This window comes from Musca domestica, unplaced genomic scaffold, assembly GCF_030504385.1.
Source record: "Musca domestica strain aabys unplaced genomic scaffold, Musca_domestica.polishedcontigs.V.1.1 1, whole genome shotgun sequence".
In the NCBI taxonomy this organism is placed as follows: Eukaryota; Metazoa; Arthropoda; class Insecta; order Diptera; family Muscidae; genus Musca; species Musca domestica.
The window spans coordinates 20,831,219-20,854,485 of NW_026712114.1; the positions used below are offsets into that span (position 1 = coordinate 20,831,219).

General features: G+C 36.0%; 1 protein-coding gene across 2 annotated transcripts in view; it reads left to right on the forward strand.

Annotated features, from left to right (window-relative positions):
• Positions 1 to 23,267, forward strand: part of LOC131801556 (dedicator of cytokinesis protein 3-like) — a 168,932-nt gene that overhangs the window by 143,578 nt on the left and 2,087 nt on the right. The window contains exons 4-12 of one of the 2 annotated variants that reach the window (XM_059120329.1): positions 12,185 to 12,305; positions 12,387 to 12,627; positions 12,694 to 14,418; positions 15,498 to 16,318; positions 19,386 to 19,495; positions 19,762 to 19,779; positions 20,131 to 20,337; positions 20,402 to 20,576; positions 22,988 to 23,209. In XM_059120329.1, the coding sequence (XP_058976312.1) occupies positions 12,185 to 12,305; positions 12,387 to 12,627; positions 12,694 to 14,418; positions 15,498 to 16,318; positions 19,386 to 19,495; positions 19,762 to 19,779; positions 20,131 to 20,337; positions 20,402 to 20,576; positions 22,988 to 23,209 (3,640 nt within the window). The remainder of the gene's footprint in view (positions 1 to 12,184; positions 12,306 to 12,386; positions 12,628 to 12,693; positions 14,419 to 15,497; positions 16,319 to 19,385; positions 19,496 to 19,761; positions 19,780 to 20,130; positions 20,338 to 20,401; positions 20,577 to 22,987; positions 23,210 to 23,267) is intronic. The other variant, XM_059120338.1, reaches the window with a different exon arrangement.

Below are 23,267 nucleotides of genomic sequence, written 5' to 3' on the forward strand. Positions count from 1 at the left end.
CTAGGTCTTCATGTAAAGACCTCTTTTGAAGTCCTCTAGGTCTTCCTTTTAAAACTACTAGATCTTCTTATAAAGACCTCTAGGTCTTCTTATGGGGACCTGTAGGTTTCTAGTGAAGTCATTTAGGTCTTCATGTGAAATCCTCTAGACGTTCTTGTGAAGACCTCTAGGTTTTCATTTAAAGACAAATAGGCCTTCTTTTAAAGACCCCTTGATCTTCTTATAAAAACCTCTAGGTCTTTTTGTTAAGTTCTCTAGGTCTTCAAGTGAAAACCTCTGGGTTTCTAGTGAAGGCCTATAGGACGTCATGTGATCTCCTTTAGGTCTTCTTGTGAAAACCTCTATGTCTTCATGTGAAAACCTCTAGCTCTTCTTATGAAGACCTCTAGATCTTCTTTTAGGAACCTCAAGGTCTTCTTTTGAAAACCTCTAAGTCATTTTGTAAAAACCTCTAGGTCTTCTTATAACGACTTGTTAAGACCTGTTGGTCTTCCGGAGAAAACCTCTAGGTTTCTAGTGAAAAACTCTAGGTCATCTAGTGAAAAACTCTAGGTCCTGTTGTGAAGACCTCTTGGTCTTCTATTGACAACCTCCAGGACTTCTAGTGAAGCCTCACGGGAACATAAGTAAAGCCTCTAGATTGTCTTGTGAAAACCTCTAGGTCCCCTCCTTAAGACAGTTATGGTTTATTGTGAAGACCAGTTGGTCTTCTAGCGAAGACCTCTAGCTCTTATAGTCCTTCCTATGTATAGGACCTAGAGGTCTTTTCAATAAGAACTAGATTTCTTCTCTGTAAGACCTCAAGGTATTCTTTATAATACTTTGAAGTCTTCACTAGAATACCTTGAGGTCTTCACTGGACGAAGAACTGGAGGTCATCACAGTAGTATGATATAGAGGTCTTCAGTAGAAGTCTTAAAAGTCTTCTCTGGAAGACTTGAAGGTGTTCTCTGGAAGATTTGTAGGTCTTCTCTGGAAGACTTGAAGGTCTTCTCTGGAAAACTTGAAGGTCTTCTCTAAAAGACATGAAGGTCTTCTCTAGAAGACTTGAAGGTCTTCTCTAGAAGACTTGAAGGTCTTCTCTAGAAGACTTGAAGGTCTTCTCTAGAAGACTTGAAGGTCCTTTCTGGAAGACCTTGAGGTCTTCTCTTTAAGACTTTTAGGTCTTCTCTGGAAGACTTCTCTATATGTTGAGGACTCGCTCTTTTATTGCAGATCTCATTGAGAGATCTCTCTTCAAGACTTTTTTGTCTTCTCTTAAAGACCTCATGATAATTTCCTGAAAATCTCATAGCCATTTAGTGAAGACTTTATGAATTTCTGCTGAGGACCTTATGCTCGTCTGATATCATATGACTTTATGATATTTTCTTTTATGAATAGTATTTATTTTGTCTTTAGATGTAAATAATGAAAATTTACACAAATTTCAATTTACATTGTAATTATGTAAATACGCACACACACACACACATAGTTACGTACTTTCTACATGCATTGACGCATGTAACTCACGTATCCATTCCAAAAAGCATGCTTTCATCAAATGTTGTTGGTCGAGGTTGTTACCTTTGCTTATCGATGTGTAAATACAATAATAATTGTGTGTCTGTTAGATATCTACATACAAACATAAATGCATCAGACTTTGTGTATGTGTGTATATTTTAAATAACATTTCATAAAAAAGTTTATGGTCTGAGGAGACATAACTGTCTGTATTTAATGCAATGATGGATGTTGTTGATACGTAGATCGCTTTGTAATCAAGAAGTTTGGAGTTAAGGAAAAAGTACTTTTTTCAACTAATACCCATTTAATCCAGTTTTGTACTCATTTATGTACAACCCTATAAAGGAAGGATAGATAAAATTTATTTCTAAATCTTTCAAAATTTTCTACTTAATTTGAAGCTCTAACACTGCCATCAACTTAAAATGTAAAGTAGAATTGTCAATATTGACCCTCGTAACCCCATCATGAATCTGTCGCAATAAACACCCGTGATGACGATGAATGTGTGTTGTCCAATTATTTATTGTTTCAAACCAACTATGTACAAACAAATTACATATTTAGTTAAATGCTGTTGACATAAAACATTTGAATATGACTTTTCGATTTAATTTCCCTTTTTTCTGAGTCAATTTGTTGTCAAATCCAATTTACATCACTTATCTGAAATTGTTTATTTTTTTGTCGTTGTTTGTTGTTCATTTTATTGCCTTTGGTTGTTTGAAAATGAATTGATTTAATTTATTTTTATGTTTGTTGTTGTTGTGGTATTTGAGCTTTTCATTTTTTTGTGTTTTTATTTTTATTTAAACAAGAACCACATGCCAAGTTAAAAAGCAAAATGCCATGTTAGCACCTATCTCTCCACGAAAAATAAAAACCGAACGACCAACAACCGACGAAGATCACCTCAAGCATCCGCCGCCGCTGCCGCATAGGCGGACAGAAGACATATGGCCAACGTAATTCAGTGGTAATAAACCATATTTCCCCCCATTTAACAACAAGTTCCATAAAGATGTTCCAAATCATGCGGACTGGCTGTCAGTCAGGCAGTACATTCCAGCCGCTGGTCGGTTGGTCGGTCAGTGGTCTACATAAAGGTACTTAATTAAAACTGACTTAAAAAGAGTTCATTACTACCATTCGGCTACTGTGCTTGCTTTTTGCTGAAGAAGAAGAAACAGAAGTTTGGAGCTGGTTTTGGCCTCTTCTTCGGAGTTCTTTAGTCTCTTTCTCTCAGTACTTTTTTCGAGAATTTTTTATTACCATTTTTTTGGCAAAATTTTAATAACTGCCATTGGAATCTGGTAAACCACTTTACAACACATAGGTATAAACTATGTGTGTGTGCGAATTCGGCAATTTTGCCAAATTTCTCTCAGACCATTTTGATCGTGATCTCTTGACTTTAAAATTTTGGTTAAAATTTTACTCTGACATGCCAACAAGTTGTCTGTATCCATCCATTCGTCTATCTGGTCCACCATACCATAGACTTCTTTACACGCTCTCCATACACAACCAATGGATCCATAGTTTGTGCCGCTGCCGGTCTTCAACACCCATACTCTACTCTAAAGAATATTCGTCATCGACTAATGTGTGTTGGTTTGAACTTGTCTTTATCGTTACATATACAATGATAAATTTCGAAAACCAAATCAAAAAAAAAAATCTCAAACAAGTTTTGAGATACAAAACAGCCAGGTTTTTTCATGGACTTGCGTTCTCTTTGGTTAGCCTGTTTTTTAACTTCTCCTTCTACATATATGAGCAGCGTTTTTTTCGTCTGTATATATATGTCATTACCAACCAGATCATATAGGGTTGCCAGGTCCAGCAAAAGTTTTCTTTACTTTGGTTGGAATTTGAAACAAAACAACCTTTTAATCCAGGCGCTACTCCGAAACATAGAACTACATTGAAATTGATTACGAAAAAGCGTTCTTCGTACTTAGAAACCATGTTAGAGCCATATGAACTGGAAATATGGCCCAGACTCTTGAAATAACTAAAATCAAAGTATATCCTTATAAAAGGGTTGTACCAAAAGGTGGACCTATTGACTGGCTGACTGATTGGGAGTCAACGCTCAAACCAAACAGATGAAGCTACAATCTTAAAATTTTGCACGAGGGTCACTCTTGGTGCCGTCCAATGAAACAGTCACGCGATGCCCAAATGTTGCTCTGCGGTGTTTTGGCCCATTCCCGGCGAAGCGCTTGCCTGAGGTGATCAACACTTTGGTATTTCTTAGTGCCAACATTGCTTTCCAAAATACTCCAGACACAATAGTCCAACGGATTAGTATCCGGAGATTTTAGTGGCCATTGTGCGCGAGGAACCTCATTTTGTAACAATTCTTGGGTGGCGCGTGCTGAGTGCGATGGTGCGGAGTCCTGTTGGAATGTTCAAGGTATGCGGCCAAAATGTTTGCGTGCCCAAGGCTTCAATACACCCTCCATAATATTTTCTAGATAATATTCGGCATTTATTCTTATGCCACGGTCGATTAATACGAGCGGAGAGCGACCATCGGCTGTTATGGCGGTCCATATCATCACCATGGTCGGCGCTTGAGTTCTGGTGGCCAACTGAAGGTGCAAATTTTCAGCTGACCTCTTTGGCAAGTAAGCAGGATCATTTTGTTTGTTTACAAATTGCTGGACAACGAATGTTTTCTAATTGGAGAAACCCAAATTCGCAGTTCACCACTTTCGGCCAAGCGAAGCAACTCTTTAGCTCTTTTGAGTCTATTTTCATTCTGTTGCGGTGTAAGTTCTTGCACTTTTTGGAATTTCAATGGTTTTACCCCGAGCTCATTTTTCAATATTTTCCGAATGGAATATTGCGATATGTTTAGCTCACGAGCCATTTTTCGGGCACTGCGATGCGGGTTTCGATCAAGTCGCTTCTTTATATTTCGAACCATTTTTGCTGATGTTGCTGTCTTCTTCCGCCCACTTCCTTGATGTCGGGCTACGCTACCAGTATCATGGTAACGAGCGATGGTACGAGACACAAAGGATTTATACACATGCTAGAGTGCTCTGAATGCTAGAGTGCTCTGAACGATAGTCACTTGTGGGTTTCCAGCCAAATATAAAGAAATCACACTATCATGCTACCACGAATAACTTTTATTTTGGAAAATTCTCACCAAAATGCTTTTGTACGCTTGTAAACAATATAATGAGCTGTCACTGGAATAAGTTTTACAGCTGTCGGACGAGTGGCTTAGAAATGACAGCAGTCTGAAGTTGGTTGCAGTATTTCTCACCCTGTATAGTCGATTTTTTGTGACAAATAGCTTTGTAGAATATTTTGACCTGCTACGATCCCGTTTATAGGGGTTTTTAACTATATTTAAAAAAAGACCAAAAAGGCCATTTTGGTGACATGCTTTGCGGTTAAAATTGCCTACCAAAATATTCCTTAATATTCCTAGGAAACCTTACACTTTAGTTTCCGAGCAATCTTAATCCGAAAAAAATTCCAAAAGTGTGGAAGATGGGTGAGACTTTCTAAACCAAAATTATTTTTTTTTTAATTAATGGCGATAGAAGTAATAATTTTTAAGAAATGTCTTTAAAAACAACCCAATTATAGCTCAAAATGTGCTAAAATATAATTTAACAATACTATGAATCTGATAGTCCTGACAAAAATAATGAAAACAAGTAAAAAAGCAAAAAGTTCGGCCGGGTCGAACTTTTGAAAGGAACTTGAAAATTTTCAAAAAACTTCCGGAAACTACCACTTAAATGAAAACTGTTATATGGAGACTATACGGAGACGTAAGCCTGCTTACGAAATTTTTGTCATAGGCTGTAGTACCCATTACGAACTTCAAATACCAAATTTGGAACGATTCCGGTAAATAATGTCGCTGGAATCATAAAAATACAGAATAACGGGAGCAACCGTTACTCTGTTTTTGTCATAGGACGTAGAACTCATTACGAACTTTAAATACTAAATTTGAAACAATTCCGGTCAATAATGACTGCAAAATCATAAAAATAACGAAAATCGGGAGGTACCGTTATATGGAGGCTATACGAAGACGTGGACCTGCATACCCAATTTTTTGTCATAGGCTGTAGTACCCATTACGAACTTTAAATACGAAATTTTAAACAATTCCTATCTATAATCATAAAAACCCAAATTTGCCAGGTACCGTTATAACATGGACCCACATGGCCCATTTACGAACTTAACCATCTATCTCAATTCGTTCAAAAGATAGAACGACTCAGAATTTTAGACTGATCAAGAATATATAGCTTCGTTAGCCCCTTAAAAATATTTAAAAATCTTTTTTTGTAACTTAGCTAACTTCCTCGAAAAATAATTTTAAAAACCCACGATTATAGCTCAAATAGTATTTTAAACAATATATTCATAAAAAATCTACGCTTATAGCTTCAAAAGTCCTTATACAAATATTTTAACCTTACCCTTAGTCCTTGAAAAATAGTTTTAGAAATTCAATTTTTTGTTTCTTATGTCCACAAATACAGAAAATACTCTCATGGCAACCCTTATCTGGTATCTATTGAATTTCAAAATCACATGTCTCACATTTCTCCCAAAAAAACAAAACATCATTATCATCATAAATTTCAACGGACCGTTTTAAAACATTTCTAACGACATTATAATTTATTCGATAACAACAACGAGAACCAACAACAACATTTTTAAATTATGGATAACCTCAATATTACAACAAAACAAATCTGAAACACCACTGAAACAGGCTGCATACGTAAATACGGCAGAGAAGACTATCGTCGGAGACCTTTTCTCTTAAACACTATTTACATCTCTTAAGAGCGGTCGTATAACAGTTATAACAACTTTATTACCTGTACTCCGCGCAGTTGTTTCGTTCGGCTCGTAAAGTGGTTGTGCGGAATGCAGTAGTTATGTTTTGTTATACAGCCATTTAAAGCAACGCCATGTAAAGCAAAAAAATCATTTATGACGATCATCACGACAATGGCGACGACGCGATCTACATGGTGAAGTCGTCGCTACAGCCGATGTATCGACGACGTTGCAGCAAATACGCTGTTCGTGAGCATCTACTACTTGTTAACCCCCTCGCCGCTTAGTAACAATCATCAATTTCATTTTGTGAATTGTTTTCTTATGGTTTCTTTTCGATTTGCCATCTCTTTCTATGCGTAAGACAGGTAAACCCAGCTGAACGGAGGCCAGCGTATAACCAGCAGCAGCATCTTGAATCAACGTAAGGCAGGCAGTAAATTGAAATGAATTTAAAACCGCACTTTATTTTGGTTTAAAATTTTGAAAAACGGGTAGCTATTTAAATTAAATTTAGCAGAACTTATTTGTGATTTTTTCAAGCCATTTTGTTTATAATTTTTTAGGACTTTCAGATCCAGGAACATGAATATTAAAATCAGAATTTAAAAGTATGATTTCAAAGAGTATCAGAGCTACATATGATTGTGGAAGATAATTTCACGGAGTATCCGAGCGATAATCGTGAATTTTCTAAAAAAAATAATTTCAAAAACAATCAGAGCTATAATCTTGATTTTTGTTAATACTACCAGAGTTTTTTTTTCAAAAACTAATCATGGATTTTTAAAACTTTTTCCAAAGATCATTAGATCTGGAACTGAAGTAGATATAATTAAAGATTTTATGATTTTTAAGGGCTCTTTTAAAGAATTGAAGAATCATGGATTATTTTTTTAAGAACTAACAGAGCTATTATTGGGTATTTTTATACCTTCAGCTACAGAAGGTATATATCATTTGATACGTTCAAAACGTGCCTCGAAATGACGGTTTTAGACCCTAGATTTCCAAATCCGTTTCAGGACATTTGGAGTCGATCTAGCGATGTACGTCCGTCTGTCTGGCTGATGTGCACGATAACTCTCGAAGGTAGTATCAAATTTGGCCCAAAGTTGATACATCGTAATATTTTTGTAAAACTTAGATCAAGTTCGGAGATGGGCAATATCGGTCCACTCCTTCTGTCACCTCCCCCACAAAATGTCGAAATTTTCAAAAAATATATTTTTTACACATAAAGAGAAACAGTAATCCGATTTTGCTCCAACTTTGCAAATGCTAATATTTGCGTCAGTTCTAGGTCAGGTGCGAAAATGGACAATAGCGGTCCACTCCATCAAGTACCTCTCCCACAAAGGGTTAAAATTTTGAATAATAACAACTCTTATAAAATGTGATGTGAGTGTCCGATTGTCTTTATATTTCACACTTCCAAATAATTTTATTAACCCTAGGTCTGGTGTTAATATGGAATACATCGGTCCACTCCTTCTGGTACCTCCCCCACAAACAACATTTTAAACATTTTAAATATCCATGAAGCTCATAAAAGCGAAATTAACATCCGATTCCATTCAAGACTGGGTACATATCAATATTTCTATCAACACAAGATCTGTTATAACGATGGTAGAGATCGCACCATTAATTCTGGTACCTCCCGCATATAGGGTTCAAGATTTTGAAAAACAAATTTCACACATACAAACATTTTTTCTAACACAAGATGTGTAATGTTGATAATGTAAAGTTGATATATATCTGCGAACCCCTCCCGATCCCGATGCGAAATGGACAATATTCCTTCCAAACCTACTCCATCAATTTGAATAATCATAGCAGAAATCAAAATATATTTAAATAATCAAACATTGGCTGAGGGTATACATCTGTCGGCAAAACCGACTGATATTTTCTAATTTTTTTTATTATTTTTCACGGATTGGGTATTTTTTTTAATATTTTTTTCAAGGACTATCAGAGCTATGGTTGGGGATTTAAAAAAAAAATTAAGTACAAGTTGCGATAATCATCAGAAGGTGGATTTTTCAAAATGATAATTTCAGAATTTGACGAAGCTATAATTATGGATTAATTTTCAAGGCCACGTTTTCATATAGCCCCCATATAACGGTACCTCCCAATATTCGGTACTCTGGCGATTTTAGCGATATTTTTTACCGGAATTATTTCGAAATTTATTTAATTTCGTATTTTAAGTTCGTAATACTTAATACAGCCTATGACAAAAAATCGAGTACACAGGTTCACGTCTTCGAAAAGCCCCCATACAACGATAACTTCCGATATTCGGTATTTTGATGATTTCAGCGATATTATTAACCGGAATTGTTTCAAATTTCATAGTTGAAGTTCGTTATGGGAACTTCAATATATGACAAAAAAAGTGTCCATGCAGGTCCATGTCTACGTACAGCACCCATGTTATAGTAACTCCCAATATTCGGCTTTTTGATAATTTTAGGGACAATTGGTGACAGAATTGTTTCAAATTTTGTATTTAAAGTTCGTAATCGGTACTACAATCTGTAACAAAAAATTACTTATGAAACCCCCATACGGGGTTTTATTTGAGAGGTATTTTTCTACGTTTTTTTTTTTTTTTTTTGAAAATTTTCAAGTTCCTTCGAAATGGTGGGGGATATAAAAAGGTCCGCCCACCTGAACTTAGCTGTTTTTTTTTTTACTTGTTTTTAAGTATTTTCTTCCATATCCTTTTTACCGCCAAATATTTTATTTTCCAAATTTTGCGTAGTACATAACGGTCTGCTGAGGCTTCCATATAATGGTTCTTACATTTTTTTACCACTAACCACACCATCTGAACTCGTATAAAACTTAGCAATTCATTTAGACTCCTTTTTTTTTCTTTTCGTGTTAATTACATTTACATTTTAAACATTTACCACACATTTATTCGATAGTCTCAACGCCCATTAGTGTCTGCACGAATGTATGGACATTAGGGTGGAATACAAAACCATGCATCCATTTGCATTTCGGCACTTCCGAATTCAGTCTAGAAGCAATTACATCAAATTTAAAGAAAATTGGTTCAGATATAGCTATAGCTTTCATATATATGTTTCGTCCTATTAGGGGTTTTAAGTCTCTCACATGCGTAATATTTACTCCACAATAATAATATTTGGTACCGGATGCAGATTTTTATCAGAATTTTATATAGCTTCGATATACATATTCATCCGATTTTACGGTTATTTTTCACCACTCACTCTATATCAGGAAGTCGGACCCTTCCGACTTTTGACCTTTCCTTACTGGTTTTTGTATACCTTACACCATATAAGGTATATTGATTCAGATCTCGAAAAATTTGGTATGCAAAAACCATTTTCGATAATAAACGTTATTTTATCTTCCTATTTAATTTTATTTCTTCATTTTTTTTGTGTTCGTGAACTTTCATTCAGCTGGGTTGCTGCAATTGTAAGGACTCCTGACAAGATATACAGCCTCCTACTAAAAACAATTTCTAAATAACATTTAAAAGCCTTGGATAGAAAATAATTTTAAAAATCTCATTCGCCCTCATTACACCCTATTACACGCACACACATAAAAACATACAAAACGTTACCATGCAATTGATGATCATTGATGGCCACAGGAATGGCTGGAAACCCATTAGTTTTAAATGGGTTTCATGTCAAAATATTCGATTTCAGTGGTTTTTGAGGTTTCTCTATTTTTTTTGTCGTTTGTTTTGTTTTTGTTATGTTTGTTGGCAATGTTTGTTCGATACTGGTTCTTGGTTGGGTTCGATTTGCCTCTTTGGCCTTAAACCACCCGCAATGAGTAGCTTTTTTTGTTCTTGGTTGAGATAAATGATTGAAAAATTATCACTTTTGGTCACTGCTATGCCGACAATCGGACAGGCATACTTGTGGTCATTTGTGGTGGATGCTATTAGCACTGGAACGACGACACATAATAAATCATGGAATCTTCAAATAGAAATTGAAAAAAAAAAAAACAAAATTCCAAAAAATGTGGGAAATTAAATGTTAATTACAACCTTTTTGAGTTTTTTCTTCTGTTGAAAAAAAATATATTTTTTTAAATTATGTTAAAAATTAAAATATTTTATAAAAAAATAAGATAAGAAAAATAATCTTGTTTAAGCTTGTTGTTTTTATAGAAACAACGTTTGTTTATTAATGGAGAACGATTGTAATGTTTACCAGGGGATAAGGCAGGGAATACCTAAGTTTCGGAAATAATATTTATCCTTAAAAGTTATTCAAACAATTTAATTTTAATTGCAGAATTTTTGTGTTTTTTTTTTTCTTCAAAAAAAATTGTTTTAATTTAAAAACAAAAAAAATTTGTCTTAAAAACACTTAAAAAATATGGGTTTTCTGCCAAAAAAAAACATTTAAAAATCAAATTTTATTTTTTTCCTTTCCAAAAAATTACAACACTTTTGAGATTTAAAAAACATGATTTTTAAAATTATGTTGAAAATAATACAGGATGAGTTGGAGCACTCCAGCATTTAAAAGTGAATAAATCTTTTGTGTCTCGTACCATAGCTCGTTACCGTGATACTGGTAGCGTAACCCGACATTAAGGAAGGGGACGGAAGAAAACAGCAACATCAGCAGAAATGGTTCGAAAAGTAAAGAAGCGACTTGATCGAAACCCGCGTCGCAGTGGCCGAAAAAAGGTTGAACATATCGCAATATTCCATTCGCCAAATATTGAAAAATGAACTCGGGGTAAAGCCAATGAAATTTCAAAAAGTGCAAGAACTTACACCGCAACAGAAAGAAAATAGACTCAAAAGAGCTAAAGTGTTGCCTCGCTTGGCCGAAAGTGGTGAACTGACGAATTTGGTTTTCTCCGTTGAGAAAACATTCGTTGTCCAGCAGTTTGTAAAAAAAACAAAATGATCGTGTTTACTTGCCAAAGAGGTCAGCTGAAAGTGTGCACCTTCGGTTGGCCACCAGAACTCAAGCGCCGGCCATGGTGATGGTGTGGGCCGCCATAACAGCTGATGATCGCTCCGCTCGTATTAATCGACCGTGGCATCAGAATAAATGCCGAATATTATAGCGAAAATATTAAAGCCTTGGGAACGCAAATATTTTGGCCACAGACCTTGGACATTCCAACAGGACTCAGCACCATTGCACTCAGCACGCGCCACCCAAGAATGGTTACAAAATAAGGTTACTCGCTTCATTTCCAGCGCACAATGGCCGGATACCAATCCGTTGGACTATTGTGTCTGGAGTATTTTGGAAAGCAAGGTTGGCACTAAAAAATACTAAAGTGTCAATCACCTCAAGCAAGCGCTTCGCCGGGGTGAATGAACCAAAATACCGCAGAGCAACATTCGGGCAGTGTGTGGCGGTTTCATTGGTTTGAAGGCCATAATTCGTGTCAAAGGTGACCAATTCGAACAAATCTAAACTTATATTAAAACTTGATGCTATTTCCGACATTTTTTGCTTTCATTCAAAAAAATTTAAATAAATAAATAAAAGTGTTAAAATTATGGCGTTTGACTTTGTTGCAGTTTTTTTTATATTTTTATGAATAAAAATATATAATTATATGACAAATAATAAAAAATAATATCTCATAAAAAATAAAATATTTATGAATTAAATTTCATAAAAAGTTATTCAAAAAATTAATTGGAGAATTTCTAAGTTTTTTCTCTTAAAAAAATATTTTAATTTTATACAAACATATTTTTCTTGAAAATTTCTTTAAAAAATAGTTTTTTTTTCTGCAAAAAAATATTTAAAAATTAAATTTTATTTTTTCTTTACAGAAAACTAGGCCTTGATTTGGTGCCACGTATTGGTCCCTTGGCTGTGGATCCCCATAACATAGGAATTGTTGGTCTATACAATGTTCATGTCACAAGTGCCGATAATGCCAAAGCCTCGTCGGTAAGTTAATGCCCACCATATCCAACATGCAATATTTACTTGACATACATAACCTCATTTCCTGACTTTTCTCTTTCCCAGAGTCGAGGTACTTTGCGCCGAAAAACCCAACGAAAAATTCTCACCCACCATTTGTATTTTTGCATGCGTGAATTTGGTTATCGCATTGGTGGTGGCGATGATGCCGAAGTCTATTTCTATCTATACGATGCGAATCACATGAAAGCCGTGTCCGAACGATTTGTGGTGAAGATCTGTAAAGATGGCTATGCGAATTATATTGAAAGGGTCAACAGTAATTGTACAGTATTCACAGATTTAGGTATGTTTGTGGTGTGATTCCTTCGATTCCAAATGAAATTTAAAACTCCCTCCCTCCCTCTTCTAGGTGCTGCCGACTTGAATGAAGACCTCTATTTGGTGGCCGTTGTAATGCGTGTGGGAAAAATTCTCCCCTCGGAAAAGTCAAGCAATAATTCCTGTTGTACCGGCACAGCTGCATACCGGCGTCCCTTCGGTGTGGGTGTCCTCTCACTGGCCGATATTGGCCACTATGATACCACCATTGAGTCAGAGGAAAAGGATCACAATATCAAATTGGTCTATCACAATGATGAGAAAGATTTCCATCAGCTACATGAACTGATCATTAAGAAATCCAGCAGCAAATTCCAGCCGATTACAACAATTAATCAAAGTAATCAGGGTATTATTGTGTCATTGAAACTCTTGCACGGTGGTTTAGGCCAGGCCCGACAGGAACAACCCCTACTCTTCCAAGGTAGTACGATTACCCGTAAAATGGGCTTCCCCGATGTAATAATGCCCGGTGATGTACGCAACGATATGTTCATCACCCTGGAAAGAGGTGAATTTGAGCGGGGTGGCAAAAATACAGCGAAAAATATTCTCGTTACGGTTGTGGTCTTGGACGTTGCTGGCAATGTCCTGACAGAATGTCTATGGGGTGCTTCGGGTATGGATACCCAAAATTACTACAAATCCATGATTCTATATCATCAAAATGCTCCTTGCTGGAATGAAATGTTACGGCTGAGTGTACCCATTGATAAGTTCTCTGCAGCCCATGTCCGATTTGAGTTTCGCCACTGTTCGACCAGGGAAAAATCGGAACCAAAATTGTTTGGTTTCAGTTTTGCCCGTCTCATGGATCCCAGCGGAGCCACACTGGCTGATGGCCAACATGAACTGTATGTCTACAAATGTGAGGATGCTGCAAAACTAACCACTGCCAATTATTTGATATTACCCTGTAAACCCAAAGATCCGCATGCCAAAGTGGAATGTAGCTCAACGTTTCATCGTAGCTCCAAGGAAGTGTTTGTTATGCGCTCCCTGCTGTGTTCCACAAAACTAACACAAAATGCCGATTTACTGTCGCTGCTACAATGGCGGGCCCATCCCGAAAAGATCCAAGACTCGTTGACGGGTGTGCTGCGTCTAAACGATGAAGAACTTGTTAAATTTCTGCAAGATGTCTTGGACGCCCTCTTTGCCATGTTCTCCAATGAGGAGGGCAACAGTACCCAACATTCGGGCCTAGTCTTCCATGTGCTGGTGAGCATTTTTAGTCTCCTGCAAAGCAATAAATTTCAACATTTTCGCCCGGTCATGAATGAGTACATTGAAAACCATTTTGCCGCCGCCTTGGTCTACAAGGGCCTTATTACCTCTGTCGAACATATGGCCGTGTTTCTAACGAAAGCCGAACATCCAGATCCATTTCAAAAGTGTTTTGGCTCCTTGGAATATATTTTTAAACTTTTAATACAATCTCGCAAGTTGTTTGCCCGAGCCACCGGTGGTCAATACGAAGATTCATTTCGCCGGGACTTGCATTCACTTTTCACTGCCTTGAATGGTATGTTGGCGGTGCCATCCTATGATCTTATCATACCCACACAGGAGGCTCTGCTAAGTTCAACGGGAGTGGTTTTGGAACAATTGAAAGATACCCTACCAGCACCGGAATTGGGAATGTTGGCCCGTAATATGTTAGATGCCATACCCAGGGATGCTCCGGTCCGTTTGATTCAGGCCAAACTACAGGCTGTTAAGGATTTGGTATCTGGTGAACTTTTCCATGAGGATGGTGAGTAAGAAAACAATGGTCGATTCATTGTATTTTTTTTTTTTTCAATTCACTTTCTGTTAGTTGTGTAGATCCCGATTTCTAGAGGTCTATGAGAGGAACAAAGGTCGATTTCTAAAGAGGCATAATTACGGCTTTCAAAGGTTTTTTCGTAGAGACTTAGGAGCCACAATCGTGGATTTTTCAAGAATTTTTATATCGGGCGATTAGATAAAAATTTCGATTATATTAAAGAGAATTTTGTGGAGGACTATTGGAGCAACTATTTTGAACTATATCAGCCATTTTTAAGAATTTTTTCGAGAACGGTCAGTGTCTGAATATGTTATTTTTAGGAATTTTTATGAAAGACTGTCAGGCCGCAAACGTAAAAATTGTTGGGAATTTTAGGAGAACAATCAGAGCCAAAATCATGGATTGTTGTAGAGATTTTTCGTAGAGGACTATCTGCCCTTTTTTAAGATTTTTTAGAGAACTATCAGTGCTGGAACCTTTATACAGGTCTGTTAGACCATAATTATAAAACCTTTAATTAATTTTTCGAAGGACTATCAGGGTTAACCGTGAATTTAAAAAAAAAATGTAGAAAAACTACCGAAGCCACAATTGTGGATTTTTTTAATTTTTTTGTAGAAAACCCGTTAAAGATTTTTTGTAGAAAAAACTACCAGGGCCCCAATCGGTATATTATTAAGGTATATCAGAGCTGTAATAGTGATATTTTAAACAACCTTGTAAAAAAGCACCAATGCCACAATAGACTACTTTTTAAGGAGCTTTTATACTAGAAGAGCAAAAATCTTGTATTTTCTGGAATTTTTCATGGGTTACACGGATGTTTTCAAGAATTTTTGGGTAGGAAATTTTACGAGTCCCAATTGTGACCTTTTTAATGATTTTTCATTAGGAACTACCCTAGCCACAATTGTGCATTTTTTCAAGATTTTTTCTGGAGCACTATTAGCACAGTGGTCATGAAGTTTTTGAAAGAGTTTTTGGAACTAGAAGCATTTTTTACGATTTTTTCTAAAGAGCTAACTTTACTAATGGGTGACAATGTTTTTTTTTTCTAATTTCAGATTCCCGTACAGTCATCCTATCGGTTGCCTGCAAACACCTACGCATGCATTTGGGACGCCGTAATGAATTGAAACTTTGTGCCGATATTCTGGCAGAAATCCTAACACATTTATATGATCTGCAAAAGGAGCAAAAAGACAAAGTCACCAATACGCTGCAACACGATTTAGATTCGCTGTGTAAAAACATCTTGGGCATACTAATCAAAACGATTATCATTATAATTGAAGGTTCCAATCCGGTGGTACCACAATTGGTGGCTTGTATGTTGGGCCTGTTGCAGCTGTTGGACGAGACACAATACAAACGTTATTGGGATGAATTGTGTCCCAACAAGGATCCACGTGATCTCAAAGATTTTCTCTCAAGTTCATTGTTAGTTTTCGAGGAGCTATTGTCACAGGATTGGTTGGTCTTTCCCAACGATTGGTTAATCATGAAATTGGCATGTAACGATGTTTTGCGCAAATCTCTGGAAGAATTTGCCAAACCATTGGTTTATCGTTTTTTGTCATCTAAATTATTCGATTTTCAATTGTGGCGAAAATACTTCCATTTGGCTGTGATCTTTCTGACGCAACCCTCATTGCAATTGGAAAAATATCGTGAACCGAAACGGCGTAAAATTTTACATTCGCACGGGGATATGCGTGTTTTGATGGGTTTTCAAATACTGAGTATGTGGTCACAGTTGGGTGAACAAAAGCTGAATTTTATACCATATATGGTGGGGCCATTCCTGGAGGTTACACTGGTTCCCGAGCCATCACTGAGAAAGGCTACATTGACCGTATTCTACGATATGATACAATGTGAACAGGTAAGTTGCAATATAACTCAAATCAGTATTTTAAAAGAATGCTCGAATTAATTTCTAAAATATTAACAGGAAAAACTTAGTAGATTATGAAACAAGTTCCCCCTCTTCAAACTTTTTTGCAATTTTGCGGATTACTATTTTACTTATACCATATACAGATAACAATACGATAAATGTGACCCAAAGGCGATTTACCACATGGGCCTTTTTTGTATATATATTTTTCAAAATATGGTTAAAAACTCCATTTAAACAGGATCCTTACAAGTCAAACAAAGTGGATCGCCATGACCTATTTCTATTCTTGAAGTAATCCAAAATTATCTATCAACGCACTATATTTAAAAGTTACGACATTTATATTGAGTTCCTTTAGTATATGGTTGAGGCTATATAGGGGCCTTAAAATAGCTTGACCTAAGAGCTTGAAAATCTTTTGGGCTTTTGATCTTCAAACAGAATACTATCAAATTCAAAAAAAAAAAAAAAAAATTATGTTACTCAACTCGAAAAATGGCCAAGGAAAAATTTATTAAAAAATAGGACATTTTTTCGCGTTTTTTTGGCAATGTTGATGCAGATATATTATGGAAATAGCGTTTTCATTTCTTCAGTGGCTTATTGCGAAATTTTATGAAGAATATTTTTTCTTTGATGTCATTATTCAAAAATGATGCTTTGTTGGATATTTATCCATAAACTCGCGTGAAGTACTGCTTTAACCCTAAAATGTTTTTGTAATATATATGAATTCCTGGCGTTGAAATAAGATCAAGACTTTTGATGTCTTCTAAGACCTATAGTAGAATTTTAAACTTACTACGATCCCATTTAAGCGGACTTTTTAAACATGTTTTGAAAAAAGGACCAAAAAAAACATTTGTTGCATTGCATAAGGGTTAAAAATTTCAACCAAAATATTGTCCTTATTTTTATCTGCAATATTGCCAAATACACTATATACCTAAAATGCATGGCTTCCGAGGAATCTTATCCGAAAATGTCAATAACTGAGGAATTGGCTTACTTTACGACGTCGATTTTCAAAACGCCGATATAGGTGTCTTGACTGGGAGTTTCTTGGGAGTTTCTTATCAAGCTTGGTTGGTTGATTCGGTTTAAGAGAGCGCAGCTAAAAATTGTCGGAAATAGGATAGATATAGAAACGACAAGCAGAAGAAAAGATTTATAGAGAGAAGTTTAAGTTAACCCATCTGCCAAATAGCCTATGTCAATCAGCTATACCTCTTCTTCGCCTTCACAGTAGTCACACAGTAGTCATGAACATTGTTGTCACATCTAGGGGTCATTTATCATTGACCAGTCAGTATCCCTACCGCGATTCTTAGATCAGAACTACTTAGTGATAGAAGAGAGCTTTTTATACCCTCCACCATTCTAAAACTGTAACTCCTCGAAATATTTATAATACACCCTTCAAAGTATATATATTCTGGATCAGTGTAAAATTCTAAGACGATCAGTCAGTCTATTGTAATCACGTTATCTTTCGAACGAATTGAGATAGAAGGCTAACATTTTGCATCCACGTCGGTCCACGTTTTCGTATAGCCCCCATATAACGGAACCTCCCGATATTCAATATTTTCATGATTTTAGCGGCAGTATTTACCGGAATTATTTCAAATTTCATATTTAAAGTTCGAAATGGACACTACAGCCTATGACAAACATTTTTGTATGCATGTCCACGTCTTCGTATAGCCACCATAAAACGGTAGCTCCCTATATTCGGTATTTTAATGATTTCAGCAACATTATTCACCAGAATCGTTCCAAATTTCGTATTAGGAGATCTTAACGGTTACCACAACCTGTGGAAAAAAATCATATGATCCACGTCTTCGTGTAGCCCCTATATAAGGTACCTCCCGATATTCGATATTTTAATGATTTTAGCGACATTATCAACCGGAATTATTTCAAATTTCATATTTGAAATTTGTAATTTGTAATTGGTACTACAGCCTATGACAAAAATTTTTGTATGCAGGTCCACGTCTTCGTATAGCCCTCATATGACGGTACCTCCCAATATTCGGTATATTTATAATTTGTGCGACATTATTCACCGGAATTGTAACAAATTTCGTATTCAAAGTTCGTAATGGGTACTACAGCCTATGGCAAAAAGAATTCGTATGTAGGTTCACGTTTTTGTATAGCCCCCATATAACGGTACCTCCCGATATTCGGTATTTTAATGATTTTAGCGACATTATTTACCGGAATAATTTCAAATTTCGTATTTGAAGTTCGTAGTGGGTACTACAGTCTATGACAAAATTTTTAGTATTCATATAGTCTCCATATAACAGTTTACATTTAAGTGGTAGTTTCCGGAAGTTTTTTTTTTTTTTTAAATTTTTCAAATTCTTTCCAAATGATGGAGTGTATTAAAAGTTCGGCCCGGTCGAATTTAGCTGCTTTTTTACTTGTTCTTCTTCTTGAGGTTACCGACCAAATTACCTTGGATACCCTTCAACCGGACGCCAAGAGATATTTTGAAGCATCGGTAGATAAATCGACTAAGTTCCGTCTAGAGTTTATGCATCAGCCACCTCATTCCCCACTATACTGCTATGTTCTGAAACCCAACTAAGATTAATGAATCCACGTGTTTCATGCAGGGATTTCAAGGCTTAATCTCATTATTAAATCAACTATCAGAATCATCAACGTACAGTTTTTCCAGAATATTTTTTACGAAGATGTGTGACAAATCTTAAACTGGGCTTTTGGAGATTTTTTTTTAATTTCCAGATCGCTCCTTTTAAGCATATTTTGTCAAGATATATAGAAGCTCCTAACTTGGACTTTTTAAGAATATTTTTTTAATATTCGCCAGAGCTATCAAAGTGAAATTTTTAGGAATATCTTTAAGAATTTTTAGAGCTAATGAATTGTATTTTAGGAATAATTTTCAAAAATGTATCAATGAAATGTTGGAGTTTTTAGAAATAGCTTTCCAAAATTATAAGAAATTTCAGCATGGAATTTTATATTGTCTATTTCATATGTGTGTGTGTATTTTATTTTCTTTCAGAGTGCCCGTGGTTCATTCCGTTGGGTTGAAAGTGAACTGATTGACAAATTGGATTTGCTAATCAGCGAAAATAAGGGTGACGATGAATATCGTGAGCTTTTCAGTACAATGTAAGTGTTTTGTTGTTGTAAGAGGAGCAAACATACATACATACCTACTCATATTAATTGTACTACTAACATCAACACATGCCATTTGATGTTGTTCATTGCAAATGTTGCATTTTTATTTAATTTCGTTTTAATTTTGATAATTAACACAATATTTATAATCAACTTTTCTTCTTAAACTATGTGCTTTTCATCATTGTCATTATTCAAATTTCTTCTAAATAACAATGCATTCAATACCGAACCCAAAACATACTACAAAAAAGGGAACATCTAAGTCTGGTGTAAGTTAACTTGAATCTCATCATCAGTCGTTGTCACATTGCATAGATTTGATTTTCAATTCATTCATTTTATTTTCGTTTTCCTTTTTGTTTTTCATAGAAATGCATTTGCCTGTTGCTTTTTTTGTGCAAAAATATTGCAAAATAAAATATTTTATTTTCAAGTTTTAAATTAGGCCATGATATTTTTAAGTAGTTTTAACTGTAATTTTCTAATAATATTTGAATTTTAAAAATGTATTTCTAAAAATTTATTTAAAACTTTTGAAACTATTTCTGTAGCTTTTTAAATATTATTTTCTAATTTCCCAACATTCCTTAATGTCTCAATATATCTGTTCTATTCTAAAGACTCCTTGAAAAGGTACAAAATGAAAACCCCATTTGGAAGGATGCCGGCACAGCGTTCATTGCCTCGGTTACACGGCTATTGGAACGTTTACTCGATTATCGCAGTGTTATGCAGGGTGAAGAGAATCGTGATAAACGTATGTCCTGCACCGTGAATCTCTTGAATTTCTATAAAAATGAAATCAATCGCAAGGAAATGTATTTGAGGTAATTATTTAAAGTACATCTTCGTAGCATATCAAAATCTTTAAACCTCCTGTCTTTATTGCAGATACATTTACAAATTACACGATTTGCATTTACAAGCGGAAAATTATACAGAAGCTGGTTTTACGCTAAAACTTTACGCTGATATGTTAAGTTGGGATCGTGAATCATCGAGTCTATCACCAAATGGCAATGATGGCCAACCAGAATGGCAGCGCAAGGAACAGTTATATCATGAGGTATGTTAAATGGGGGTTTCGATTTTTTTCCCATAATACAGGGTGAGAAACGCCATAATTTGTAATTTTTTTAAATTTTACTGAATGAAAGCAAAAAAATGGCGGAAATAGCATCAAAAGTTAGAATAAGTTAAGATTTGTTTATACTGTTCTCCTTTGGCACGAATTATGGCCTTCAAACGGCCAATGAAACCACACGCCACACGCTACCCGAATGTTGCTCTGCGGTATTTTGGCCCATTCCCGGAAAGCGCTTGCTTGAAGTGATCGACACTTTGGTATTTTTTAGTGCCAACGTTGCTTTCCAAAATACTCCAGACACAATAGTCCAACGGATTGGTATCCGGAGATTTTGGTGCGATCAAGTCGGTTCTTTACTGCTGATGTTGTTGTTTTTTTCTTCCGTCCACTTCCTTGACGTCGGGCTACGCTACCAGTATCACGGTAACGAGCAATGGTACGAGACACAAAAGATTTATTCACATTTAAATGCCGGAGTGCTCTAACGATAGCTACTTGTGGTTTTCCAGCCAAATATAAAGAAATCATACTATCACGCTTGAATTCCATCACGAATAACTTTTTTTCTGGAAAACTCTCACCAAAGTGCTTTTGTACGCTTCGAAACAATATAATGAACTGTCACTGGAATAATTTCAACAGCTGTCGGACGAGTGGCTTAGAAGTTGGTTGCATTTTTTCATCTCACCCTGTATTTCTGGCACAATTATGTTCAGCATGGTGCATCCGTCTCAATTCGTATTGGGCACGAATTGTAGAAGTTGTGCGAAACATCTGCCCGCCATGTGATATGTGGTGGGTAAATCTTCCACATATCACACGGCGGGCAGATGTTTCGCACAACTTCTACCTCCACCATCTATACCACCAAAATCCCTAAATATAATTGGTAATTTGGCAATGAATGAATCATCCTCATCAGCCTCTTTGGAGGGACCCTCGACACTCAAAACTCATTCCAACACACTGCAACACACAGCAGCGGCATCATTCAACTCGACAACATCGCATGTACACCCGCACCATCATCATCACCATAGTCATATTCATGCCCAAAACGGTCACACTAACAACGATGGCTATGTCTCACCCAAATCAACTACGGTGCACCTCTTTAATTACCCTGTGAATAGGGTACTATTCACTCCAGAAGATCTTTGCTTACAGCCTGCGAAGGTAGCCGAATTTTTAAACCTTCAGTTCGAACCAGAAGAAAAGTGATTCTACTTCCCGTGATTTCTGGACGAACTGTCGGGGATACCACACTATCCGATTCCATGAGACACCTCAAGTCAACTTCCTCTTAAATGAGTTTCTTAAAGCAGTCAATGTAATAGATTATCGGTGGTTTTTACGGTGTCGTTGATTGGAACATAAGTCGAATTTATTCGCCTATCTCAATATAGACTTTCAGTCTTCGAAGCAATATCTTTTTGAGTGCTACCGATACAAAAGCCACTAGAATCGTAGATGATTAATGTACACCATTAATAGATGCATCTCTGCATTTTAATTTCCCATCCTCATTCGGTAATTAGGAATGGTTTTTGTACTTCCCCCAGATCGGTTTCGATTGTCTCAAAAGCAGTATCCATCCACTACCATCGGGATGTGTCGTTAGATGCACATCATTAGCCCCCCATTTGATTTCCATCACCAACTATTAGCTCTTATCACTAACTATTGGCTCTTGGACGCTTGTATCTTTATGGTTATTGTCGTTCATAACAGTGTTTGGAGACTACGCTTGAAAAAAGTCATCTCGTCCGATCCGGATTTCCTATAAAATCACTTTAAAAATTAATGTTATTCACGCTTACGTTCAGTCCTGTCAGCCTCCTAAATGATTACCCTAATCGAGTCTTCATTAACCTTAACCTGGCCTGCACGGAAACAAGATGTTTTCAAAGGGAAAGTTTAGCCCAGTTTATTTCTCTTTCGAGATCAGTTAGCTATTAACAATTTTAAAAATTCCAATCCTCGCACGGGGAAAGTTTTCCAAAAGTTAAAAGTTAGATTTATGGGAAAGAAGAACATTGAAAATTTCACTTTTTCTTCCACCTCCCCAAAAACGCACTTTTCTTTCTTACAGACTCTACATATCAGAACTGCGATGTAGTTCTATATCTAAAAAAATTATATGAAGTTGTACTGTTTCGGTGCATTGCTTTTGTAACTTTCTCCCAAAATGTAATACTTATAGGCTTCATGACTGACTGCTATATTATCTGATTGCTATATAGTCTTAATTTGTACATTAAACGCCGTTTTGGAATATTAATATATTTGCTTTTATAAATCGGGGTTTGTGCAATGCCCAAACAAATAAACTGCAATTGTTTCTTTAACTTATATTCAACCTTATTAAGTTTTTTCAATTTTTATTTTAGATTCTAAAATACTTCGACAAAGGCAAATGCTGGGAAAAGGGCATCCCACTGTGCAAGGAACTGGCCCTACTCTACGAAACGAAACGTTTCGATTACAACAAGCTAAGTGAAATACTGATATTGGAAGCTAAATTCTTTCAGAATATATTGACTCAACTAAGACCCGAACCGGAATATTTTCGTGTGGGTTTCTATGGTTTGGGTTTTCCACTTTTTGTTAGGGTAAGTAAATGCAACATCAAATTATAATTTTTTCAATTAAAACCCCTAAATCGTAATA